This window comes from Schistocerca gregaria, chromosome 1 (genome assembly GCF_023897955.1).
Source record: "Schistocerca gregaria isolate iqSchGreg1 chromosome 1, iqSchGreg1.2, whole genome shotgun sequence".
In the NCBI taxonomy this organism is placed as follows: Eukaryota; Metazoa; Arthropoda; class Insecta; order Orthoptera; family Acrididae; genus Schistocerca; species Schistocerca gregaria.
The window spans coordinates 668,570,449-668,582,877 of record NC_064920.1 but is presented as its reverse complement, the minus strand read 5'-3'; the positions used below and the strand labels follow the sequence as shown (position 1 = coordinate 668,582,877).

Below are 12,429 nucleotides of genomic sequence, written 5' to 3'. Positions count from 1 at the left end.
GAAAGAAACTTCCACAAGGGAAAAATATATTAAAAACAAAGATTCCAAGACTTACCAAGCGGGAAAGCGCCGGTAGATAGGCACAATGAATAAAACACACAAACACACACACAGAATTTCGAGCTTTCGCAACCGGCGGCTGCTTCGTCAGGAAAGAGGGAAGGAAAAGGAAAGATGAAAGGATGTGGGTTTTAAGGGAGAGGGTAAGGAGTCATTCCAATCCCGGGAGCGGAAAGACTTACCTTAGGGGGAAAAAAGGATAGGTACATACTCGCGCGCACACACACACACACACACACACACACACACACACACACACACACGCATTCAACCAAACTGCCCTTGTCAAAGATTTAGTGTCCTACACTCCTAGTCTCTGCTGGAAATATCATGCGTGTGTGTGTGTGTGTGTGTGTGTGTGTGTGTGTGTGTGTGTGTGCGCGCGCGAGTATATACCTATCCTTTTTCCCCCCTAAGGTAAGTCTTTCCGCTCCCGGGATTGGAATGACTCCTTACCCTCTCCCTTAAAACCCACATCCTTTCATCTTTCCTTTTCCTTTCCTCCTTCCTGACGAAGCAGCCGCCATTTGCGAAAGCTCGAAATTCTGTGTGTGTGTTTGTGTGTTTTATTCATTGTGCCTATCTACCGACACTTTCCCGCTTGGTAAGTCTTGGAATCTTTGTTTTTAATATATAAACAAAGATTCCAAGACTTACCAAGCGGGAAAGCGCCGGCAGACAGGCACAATGAACAAAACACACAAACACACACACAGAATTACTAGCTTTCGTAACCGATGGTTGCTTCTTCAGGAAGGAGAGGGAAAGACGAAAGGATGTGGGTTTTAAGGGAGAGGGTAAGGAGTCATTCCAATCCCGGGAAAGACTTCCCTTAGGGGGAAAAAAAGGACAGGTGTACACTCGCACACACACCAGTTCCAAACTGCACAATCCATAGCCCTCACCCGCCTAATCCTTCACCTATACATCGACTCGGCCAATGAACACACCCGTCAACTCCTATCCTTAATAAAAGTCCTCAATCTTTCCTCTCCCACATCCACACCAGCTGTTCATAGCATCCTCCTACAGGCCCACCGCAAATTAGAACAGCATGCCACCCTCCACCTCAAAAAACTATCCAATCTCCTGATTTCCCACCTCCGGAAAGGCAACTCACTCACCCTCCACAACCTTTCCAACAAACCTCAACCTCCTCTCATTGCACACAGACCCAGTCCCTCCCATCTACTAAATTTCCCACTTCCAGCTCCACTGCCCCCAACACCTCAAAATTCTAGTCAACACAATCTGGAACCACAATACCCCAATTCAGTAGTTAACCTTTCCTCCAAACCTCTCTCCAATCCGAAACCTCTGTCCTATCCAAAGGCCTCACCTTCAGCCCCACTCCCAGATTCAACCAAACTGCCCTTGTCAAAGATTTACTGTCCTACACTCGTAGTCTCTGCTGGAAATATCACTTTGCCACGAAGAAAAATAATCCTGATCCCACTCCTAATGATCCAACTCCCCAAGACACTATCCAAATTGAACCCTGCCTGGAATAGTTCCGTCCTCCGTCACAGCGGGACCCACCTCCTCTTCCTCAAAATCACCCTCTCCAAACCTTCCAGGAATTTCTCACTTCCAGCCTTGCCTCTCAATCTTTCTTGAAAAACCTTAATCCTACTCCCAACATCACCACAGCCGAAGCCCAGGCTATCCGTGATCTGAAAGCTGACCGATCCATCATCATTCTTCCGGCTGACAAGGGTTCCACGACCGTGGTACTTGATCGTCGGGAGTATGTGGCTGAGGGACTGCGTCAGCTTTCAGACAACTCTACATACAAAGTTTGCCAAGGTAATCCCATTCCTGATGTCCAGGCAGAGCTTCAAGGAATCCTCAGAACCTTAGGCCCCCTACAAAACCTTTCACCCGACTCCAACAAACTCCTGACCCCACCGACACCACGCACTCCTACCTTCTACCTACTTCCTAAAATTCACAAACCCAAACATCCCGGCCGCCCCATTGTAGCTGGTTACCAAGCCCTCACAAAACGTATCTCTGCCTACGTAGATCAACACCTTCAACCCATTACATGCAGTCTCCCATCCTTCATCAAAGACACCAACCACTTTCTCGAAGGCCTGGAATCCTTACCCAGTCTGTTACCCCCGGAAACCATCCTTGTAACCACTGATGCCACTTCCCTATACACAGAGCCTCGCTGCAATGGAGCACTGCCTTTCACGCCGATCACCTGCCATCCTACCTAAAACCTCTTTCCTCATCACCTTAGCCAGCTTCATCCTGACCCACAACTTCTTCACTTTTGAAGGCCAGACATACCAACAATTAAAGGGAACAGCCATGGGTACCAGGATGGCCCCCTCGTACGCCAAGCTATTTATGGGTCGCTTAGAGGAAGCCTTTTTGGTTACCCAAGCCTGCCAACCCAAAGTTTGGTACAGATTTATTGATGACATCTTCATGATCTGGACTCACAGTGAAGAACGACTCCAGAATTTCCTCTCCAACCTCAACTCCTTTGGTTCCATCAGATTCACCTGGTCCTACTCCAAATCCCATGCCACTTTCCTTGACGTTGACCTCCATCTGTCCAATGGCCAGCTTCACACATCCGTCCACATCTAACCCACCAACAAGCAACAGTACCTCCATTATGACAGCTCCCACCCATTCCATATCAAACGGTCCCTTCCCTACAGCCTAGGCCTCCATGGCAAACGAATCTGCTCCAGTCCTGAATCTCTGAACCATTACACCAACAACCTGAAAACAGCTTTCGCATCCCGCAACTACCCTCCCGGCCTGGTACAGAAGCAAATAACCAGAGCCACTTCCTCATCCCCTCAAACCCAGAACCTCTCACAGAAGAACCCCAAAAGTGCCCCACCTGTGACAGGATACTTTCCAGGACTGGATCAGACTCTGAATGTGGCTCTCCAGCAGGGATACGACTTCCTAAAATCCTGCCCCGAAATGAGATCCATCCTTCATGAAATCCTCCCCACGCCACCAAGAGTGTCTTTCCGCCGCCCACCTAACCTTCGTAACCTCTTGGTTCATCCCTATGAAATCCCCAAACCACCTTCCCTACCCTCTGGCTCCTACCCTTGTAACTGACCCCGGTGTACAACCTGTCCTATGCACCCTCCCACCACCACCTACTCCAGTCCTGTAACCTGGAAGGTATACACAATGAAAGGCAGAGCCACGTGTGAAAGCATCCACATGATTTACCAACTGACCTGCCTACACTGTGACGCTTTCTATGTGGGAATGACCAGCAACAAACTGTCCATTCGCATGAACGGCCACAGGCAGACAGTGTTTGTTGGTAATGAGGATCACCCTGTGGCTAAACATGCCTTGGTGCACGGCCAGCACATCATGGCAGAGTGTTACACCGTCCGGGTTATCTGGATACTTCCCACCAACACCACCATATCCGAACTCCGGAGATGGGATCTTGCCCTTCAATATATCCTCTCTTCTCGTTATCCACCAAGCCTCAATCTCCTCTGATTTCAAGTTGCCGCCACTCATACCTCACCTGTCATTCAACATCATCTTTGCCTCTGCACTTCTGCCTCGACTGACATCTCTGCCCAAACTCTTTGCCTTTAAATATGTCTGCTTGTGTGTGTGTGTGTGTGTGTGTGTGTGTGTGTGTGTGTGTGTGTGTGTGTGTGTGTACACCTGTCCTTTTTTCCTCCTAAGGTAAGTCTTTCCGCTCCCAGGATTGGAATGACTCCTTACCCTCTCCCTTAAAACCCACATCCTTTCGTCTTTCCCTCTCCTTCCCTCTCTCCTGAAGAAGCAACCATTGGTTGCGAAAGCTAGAAATTTTGTGTGTGTGTTTGTGTGTTATTTTATTGTGCCTGTCTACCAGCGCTTTCCCGCTTGGTAAGTCTTGGAATCTTTGTTTTTAATATATTTTTCCCATGTGGAAGTTTCTTTCTATTTTATTTACATCATACATATATAGAAGAAAACTCTACTACAAACAGATTGTTGATGATGCATGATGATTATAAGGTTTTTGAACTGTATCAGGCGCTTATGTAGCACTCACCATCATATTGTGGTAAAAATGTCTTCACTTCTTGAAAGTTAGCGCTTTCCCATTTTTTAATAATGTATTGCAGTCTTATTGGCCCTTCGCTATTTAACAGCTCTACAAAGTACCTGACAGGTAAGAATAATAATGACATTAATAAAATGGTTATGCTGATAATTGTAGGAACTTACTTGAAACATAAGATATAGGAAACACATAGAACTGATTAATTCATAAAGTTTCAACACTTTTGATTTGTAAACACACACTTTCAGAAGCACTCTAGTATGAACACCATGGCTCATGAGCATGTTAATAGAGTGAACTGTAATTTAAAACTTAACGTCAACCATACCAAAATGTAACACACATCAAACATCAGCTCACTAAGCAGTGGCAGGAGAACACTCATATAAAGGTATTTAAATCTATCAGCTTTCGGAGCCAGTGGGTCCTCCTACTGGCAAGAGGTTTTGAAAGGAAGGAAGAGGGGTGAAGGAAAAGGGCTGGCAAGGTTTAGGAAATGGAGAGAATTCAGAAAAGTTACCCAGAACCCCAGGTCAGGGGAGTCTTACAGAACAGGATGAGAGGGAAAGACTGATTATTGGGGACTGCCTAGCCCATTGTATGTGATAGATGTGTGAGGTGGGAAGGAAAAACTAGATCACAAAATAAAAGATATAGAAAACTAAAAGAGAGTGAAGAAAGGAGTAGTTACTGTTAAGAAATACTGAGACCATAGAAATTAACATAAATTAAGGCCAGGTGGGTGGCAAAAATTAAGGACATGCCGTAATGCCAGTTCTCACTGTGGAGTTCTGAGACACTGGTGTCATGGGAAAGAATCCAGATACCACGAGCGGCGAAACAGGCACTGAGGTCATGACTGTCATGTTGTAGAGCATGCTCTGCAACAGGATACGGTTTTTTGCCAGTACACATCCTCTACATGTGCCGATTTATTCTAACTGATTACTTGGTCATATGATGCCAATGTGAAAGATTGCACAGTGTTTACACACCAGCTGATATATGACTTCTTGTTTCACAGGTGTCTCCCTTTGATAGTAAATATTTTGTCAGTTAAGGGGCTGGTATAGGTGATGGTATGTGAATGCACAGGATAAGTCTTACAGCGCAGACCGTCACAGGGGTACGAGATATGTCAGGGAACTGGCTGCAGGAGGAGCATAGTGTCTGACAAGGATACTGCAGAGATTGGGAGGGTGGTGGAAAGCTATTCAAGGTGTGGTGGGCAAAATGTCAGAATGGACCTCATTTCAGGGCATTATTTTAGGAAGTCACAGCCCTGTCAGAGTAGCTGATTAATACATTCAAGACTAGGACAACACTGAGTTACAAGAGGTGTACTTATATGTTGTATTTTTGAGGGATCAGCAATACCAGGATTGGATGTAATGGCACGGGAAATCTGCTTTTGAGTTAGGCTGGTGAGGTAATTACACACAGCGAAGGATGAGGTGAGAATGGTGGTGTTTGCATCTGAACAAATACAGCTGCATCAAATGCCAAGGCTGTATGGGAGGGAACTTTCGGCGTGGAAATGATGCCAACTGTTGAAATGTAAGGATTGTTTGTCTGTCGTAGGTTTAATGAGAACAGAAGAGTGTAGCTGACTTTTGGTGACAATGAGATCAACATCAGGGAAAGTTTCATGGGATTCAGAAAAGGACCACATGAAATTTAATTGGGAGAATGTATTGTGAGATTCAAAGAATTTTAACAGGTCAGCCTCCTCACAATATGGCAAGGATGTCATCACAGTATCAAAACCAAACCAGGGGCTGAAGGCTTATGGATCCCAGGAAAGATCCCTCCAAGTAACCCATGAAAGGGCTGACAGAGGAAGGGGAATCCTGGTTCCCATGACTGCCCCTGGCTTGTTTACTGTCTGTCCCCTCAAAGGTAAAGCAGTTCTTGGTAAGATAAAGTTGATTAAGGTGAGCAGTAAGACGTCATAGGTCTGGAATCAGGTGGGCACTGATTGAGGAAATGTTCAGCAGCAAATGGACCACATACATGGGGGATGATGGTATAGAGGGAGGTGGTATCAGTAGTAACAAGCAAGAGGTGTGGTGGGAGTGGAACGAGTTCAGGTTTCAGTTGGTCTAGGAAATGGTTAAATCTACAATACAGGAGGGAAGGATTTGTACTAAGGGTTGCAGATGTTGATCAACTACAGCATATATACATTTGGTGTATGCTTTGAAGCCAGTAACTATGGGACAGCCACAGTAACTGTGCTTGTGGTTCTTAGGAAGATAATAAAGGGTGGTTGTGTGGTTTGGGTAGGGTAACAATATTAAAGAGGAAAGTTGCAACTCATCATATAGCGGACATGCAGAGTTGCAATAGGCACAAAAAGATTCACACAATTATAGCTTTTGGCCATTAAGGCCTTTGTCAGCAACAGACACACATACACACACAAACACAAGTTGCACACACGTCTGCAGTCTCAGACAACTGACACCACACCGCAAGCAGCAGCACCAGTGCATGACGGGGTTGACAACTGGTTGGGGATAAGGAGGAAGCTGGGGCAGGGAGAAGGAGGGATAGTATGGTGGAGGTAGCGGACAGTGAAATGGTGTAGTTGGACAGACAGCGTATTAGTTGTCATGCCTCCACAGAATGCAGCACAGTGGTTGCAGCTTAGCTTGTAAATCACATGACTGGTTTCACAGGTAGCCCTGCCTTTGATGGGATAGGTGATGTTAGTGACCAGACCGGAGTAAGTAGTGGTGGAAGGATGTATGGGACAGGTCTTGCATCAAGGTCTATTAGGGGCATGAGCCATGTGGCAAGGGATTGGGAGCAGGGGTTGTGTAGGAATGGAGAAGTATATAGTGTAGTTTCAGTCGACGGCGGAATACCACTGTAGGAGGGTTGGGAAGGATAGTGGGCAGGACATTTCTTATTTCAGGGCGTGACGAGTGGTAATTGAAACCCAAGTGAAGATTGTAATTCAGTTGCTCCCGTCCCGGATAGTACTGAGTTATGAGGGCAATGCTCCTCTGTGGCCGACTGTGGAACTTTGAGAGGTGATGGGAGACTGGAAATATAAGCCACATGAGATTTGTTTTTGTACAAGGCTGGGAGGATGATTACGGTCGGTAAAGGCTTCAGTGGAACCCTTGGTATATTTTGAGAGGGACTGCTCATTAATGCAGATGGGATGACATGGGTGGCCAGGCTGTATGGAAGGGACTTCTTGGTATGGAATTATTGGCAGCTGTTTAAGTGGAGGTATTGCTGGTGGTTAGTAGGTTTGATATGGACGGAGGTACTGATGTACTCATCTCTGAGGTGGAGGTCAACATCTAGGAAGGTGGGTGTTGGGTTGAGTAGGACCAGGTGAAGCAAATGGGGTAGAAGTTGTTGAGGTTCTGGAGGGTTGAGGTTCTGGAGGAATGTGGATAGGGTGTCCTCACCTTCAATCCAGATAGATGTCATCAATGAATCTGAACCAGGTGAGGGGTTTAGGATTCTGGGTTTTTAGGAAGGATTCCTCTAGATGGCCCATGAATAGGTTGGCATGGGATGGTGCCATTCGGGCCCATAGCCATACCCCAGATTTGTTTGTAGGTAATGCCTTCAAAGGAGAAGTAAATGTGGGTGAGGGTATAGTTGGTCATGGCGGCTAGGAAGGAGGTGGTTGGTTTGGAATCCATAGGGCGACTGGAAAGGTAATGTTCAATAGCAGTAAGGCCATGGGCATTAGGAATGTTAGCATAAAGGGAGGTGGCATCAGTAGTGATGAGGAGGGCACCGTGTGGTAAAGGGACAGGAACTGTCAAGAGTCAGTGGAGGAAATGGTTGGTATCCCTTATATTTGAGGGTAGGTTCCGAGTAATAGGTATGGAGTAATAGGTTGAAGGTGTTGGTCTACAAGAGCAGAGATTCTCTCAGTGGGGGCACAGGTACTGGCCACAATGGGTCGTCCTGGGTGGCTGGGTTTATGGACTTTAGGAAACATGTAGAAGGTAGGAGTGCAGGGAGTGGTAGGGGTAAGTAGAGTGATGGACTTTGGGGAGAGGTTCTGGGATGGTCCTAAGGATTTAAGCAGCAACTGGAGATCTTGCTGGATTATTGGAATGGGGTCAGTGTGGCAATGTTTGTAGGTGCAAGTATCTGACAGCTGACAGAGTCCTTTCGCCCGGTAATCCTTGTGGTTCAAAACAACGGTGGTGGCACCTTTGTTTGCAGGTAGGATCATAAGGTCAGGATCATTTTTTAGATGGTGGACTGTGGTTCTTTCTGCGGATGTAAGGTCCTGACCACTTCCTCCACCGACTCTCCTGTCCTTTTATCACACGGTGCCCTGCTTGTCACTATTGATGCTACCTCAATGTATACTAACATTCCTAATGCCCATAGCCTTACTGCTAATGAACACTACCTTTCCAGACGTCCTTTGGATTCCAGACCAACCACCTCCTTCCTAGTCGCCATGACCAACTATATCCCCACCCACAATTACTTCTCCTTTGAAGGCAGTACAAAAAAATCCAGGGTACGGCTATGGGCACCCGAATGGCACCAATGTTTGCCAACCTATTCATGGGCCATCTAGAGAGGAATCCTTCCTAAAAACCCAGAATCCTAAACCGCTCACCTGGTTTAGATTCATTGATGACATATTTGCTATCTGGATTGAAGGTGAACACACCCTATCAACAACTGCTCCTTCATCTACTTCACCTGGTCCTACTCAACCCAACAAGGCCTCTTCCTAGATGTTGACATCCACCTCAGAGATGACTACATCAGTACCTCCGTCCATATTAAACCTACTGACCGCCTGCAATACCTCCACTTCGACAGCTGCCACCCATTCCATACCAAGAAGTCCATTCTGTGCAGCCTGGCCACCCATGGTTGTTGCATCAGCAGTGACGAGCAGTCCCTCTCAAAATACACCGAGGGTCTGACTGAAGCCTTTACTGACCGTAATCATCCTCCCAGCATTGTACAAAAACAAATCTCCCATGCCTTATCTTTCCAGACTCCCATAGCCACCCAAAGTCCATGCAGCCACAGATGTGCATTCCCCTCATAACTCAGTACCAACCAGGATTGGAGCAACTGAATTACATTCTCTGCTTTGGTTTCAATTACCTCTCATCATGCCCTAAAATGAGAAATGTCCTGCCCACTATCCTTCCCACCCCTTCTACAGTAGTATTCTGCCAGCCAAAGAACCTACACAATATACTTGTCCATTCCTACACAACTGCTGCTCCCAATCCCTTGCCACATGGCTCATGCCCCTGAAATAGTCATTGATGCAAGACCTGTCCCATACATCCTCCTCCAGCACCTACTCCAGTTCGGTCACTAACATCACCTGTCCCGTCAAAGGCAGGGCTACCTGTGAAACCAGTCATGTGATTTACAAGCTAAGCTGCAACCACTGTGCTGCATTCTATGCTGTCTGTCCACATGACTGGCCACTGATGAAGTGTGGCCATGAAACAAGTGGACCACCCTGTAGCTGAACACGCTGGTGAACATAATATCCCTCATCTCAATGACTGCTTCCCAGCATGTGCCATATGGATCCTTTCCACCAACACCAGCTTTTCTGAAATGTGCAGGTGGGAACTTTCCCTGCAATACATCCTACGTTCCCGTAACCACCTGGGCCTCAACCTCTGTTAGTCACTGTCCTCACCCACTCAGCCCCCTCCCTGTTCCTATTCCAGCGCTACAAAGCCGTCATTTCACCACCACACCTAGTCTTTTCATTTCTTTATATTTCTCTCCTTTCTGCTGCTTACCCCCCTCCCCCCCTCCAACCTTCTCTCCTGCCCTCCATCTAAACTACAACACTTCACTGTCCGCCACCTCCACCATACTATCCCTCCCCCTCCCTTGCCCCAGCCTCCTCCTTACCCCCACACCCATCATGCACTGATGCTGCTGCTTGCAGTGTGGTTTCAGTTGTTAGAATTTGCAGACGTGTGTGTGTGTGTGTGTGTGTGTGTGTGTGTGTGTGTTTTGCCGACAAAGGCCTTAATGGCTGAAAGCTATAGTTGTGTGAATCTTTTTGTTGTGCCTATCGTGACTGCATCTCCGTTATATGGTGAGTAGCAACTTTTCTCTCTAATATTGTTACATTCCATCCTATATTTTCCATTGGGTGGTGTAAGACATTGTTGTGGGGGGCTGAAGAAAAGGAGGGACTGTAGGTTAGTTTTAATCATGGCAGATACAGTACATAGAGGCATCAGACATCTGACACAGACCTACGTTTACACACTCCCAGTGGTTAATTACCACAGACAGTAGTAGATCCTTTACCACTGGAAGGGAATGGAGTCATCAGTTTTTAGGAAATAAAGAGCCTGCAGTTCTGCATGAGACAGGTTAGGATCATGTTGTAGAGACCTGAGAAAGGATTGTGAAGAAATTCTGGGTGTGAGGAACTCTTGGAAGGCTTGTAAGGAATGATTCTGAGATAGTGGAGGTTTTTCAAGTTGGAATTGTGGTCAGAACTGCTCAAGGCAGGGTTCAATGTCAGGTTTGCTGCTGAAAAGGTTTTGGGGATGTGTTGCAAAGATATATTTCCAGTAGACATAATGTGTGGAGGAAAGCAGGTCCTTCACCAATGTAGCAAGATTAAATATGCAAGTTTAGGGCTGAATGTGAGATCCATGGATAATAGAGATAATTTAGGAGGAGATAGCTCTTTAGATGAGAGGTTGAGAACATTGTACTGTTGTGACTAGATCTTGTGATCTACATATCACTTGTCTTGGAGGCAGTGGTGGAGACTAGGGGACATTAAGAAGGTTGGCCAAACTCTGTTCATAGGAGAGGAGTGGTGGTTGATAGTGTGGTTTTTTAGGGAACTGTAGATGGACAGGAAGGGAAATACCACTGCTGAGGTTGTTTAGGAGAAGGTGGTATAGTTTTTCAGGTGAAGTGTAGCATGTTGTTGAAGTTTGAAGTTGGCTTGGCAGACGATACCAACCAAGGAAACTTTAGGGGCAGGTAACTGCAGAAACTTGTAAAAAGAGAAACATCTGGCAGAGTGGAAACTGATGGACAAGTCATGTAAGTCACAGATTAACCAGGTAAGTGCAAGAGACTGCTGAATTTGAAACTGAAAGAGAGAGTGGTGTAAGGTAGGATTACATCCAGAAACAGTGACTTTCAATGTTAGGCCTTAGGGAATAACAAGCAAGTTTCAAGAAACACAATGTGGGACCTTAGTTTTAATAGTGCAAAAGTGTTATTTCTAAAGGAATGGAAGTATATATGATGGGATTTACCATGGCAAGACAGGAAGGTTTGGAGTGTTGTAGATGGTGGGAGTGACAAAAGGAAGAAGTAGAAGTTGGAAAAAGACAGAAAAATGGAACAAAAGCATGGAAAAAGATCACAGAGATCACAAAATTCATACGAAAATCTTGACACTATACAAGGATTAACATGAGGTAATCAGAGGCTGAGAATTTCCAGGAAAGTGCATACATGTCTTTCCTTCTCATCTCATCCAAAACCTCATAGTCATTTTCTTTCACTCCTCTTCCTTTCCCTGCAACACTTCTTCCACAAGAAGAAGCCACTGGCTCTGAAAGCTTGAAAATTTAAATACCTTCATATGTATATTCTTCTGCCACTGCTTGGAGAGTAGCATTTTTTAACCACCCAATTACATTATATTTTCAAAAATTGATTATTTTCATTGATACACATCAAATATCCTTATATCTAAGCACTGTAACAATATCCTACCACATCAAGAATGTCAAAGGCAAATTCACAATGAACAAAATACCAGTTCCAATATTCAAAATGTAACTACACTGAAGGAACCAAACAATGGCAAGTCCAGGATGGAATATCCACAGTATTATGAAAAGGACTGATTGCTACTCACTGTAAAGATGACTCCTGGATACAGGAACAATGAAAAGACTTACATATGAGATTTTGGCCAAAGCCTTCTTCAGAAAAGAAACATGCACACACATTCACACATGCAAGCACACATCATTCACACATGACTGCTATTTCTCGCCATACGACAACACAAATGCATTGAACAGGTGCAACAATCTGGAGCGAGGCCTTGGGACGTTCTACCCACGATCCTACTCACCACTCCTAAAGTGGTGTTGCACTGCCCACCCAACATCTACAAGATCCTAGTCCATTATGTGCCACTCCCAATCCAAACCCCTAACCATAGAGATCATATACCTCTGGACGACCCCAGTGCAAGACCAGCCCAATCCACCCACCCAACACTTTCCATTCCAATCCTGCCATAGGCTTATTCTAACCCATTAGAAGTGGGCCAT

At 45.8% G+C, this 12,429-nt stretch overlaps 1 protein-coding gene across 9 annotated transcripts in view; it reads right to left on the bottom strand.

Annotated features, from left to right (window-relative positions):
- LOC126362397 (uncharacterized) overlaps positions 1 to 12,429 on the bottom strand; it is a 335,074-nt gene that overhangs the window by 170,283 nt on the left and 152,362 nt on the right. For all 9 annotated transcript variants that reach the window (XM_050007876.1, XM_050007883.1, XM_050007882.1 and 6 more), the window contains one exon: positions 4,109 to 4,221. In XM_050007876.1, the coding sequence (XP_049863833.1) occupies positions 4,109 to 4,221 (113 nt within the window). The remainder of the gene's footprint in view (positions 1 to 4,108; positions 4,222 to 12,429) is intronic.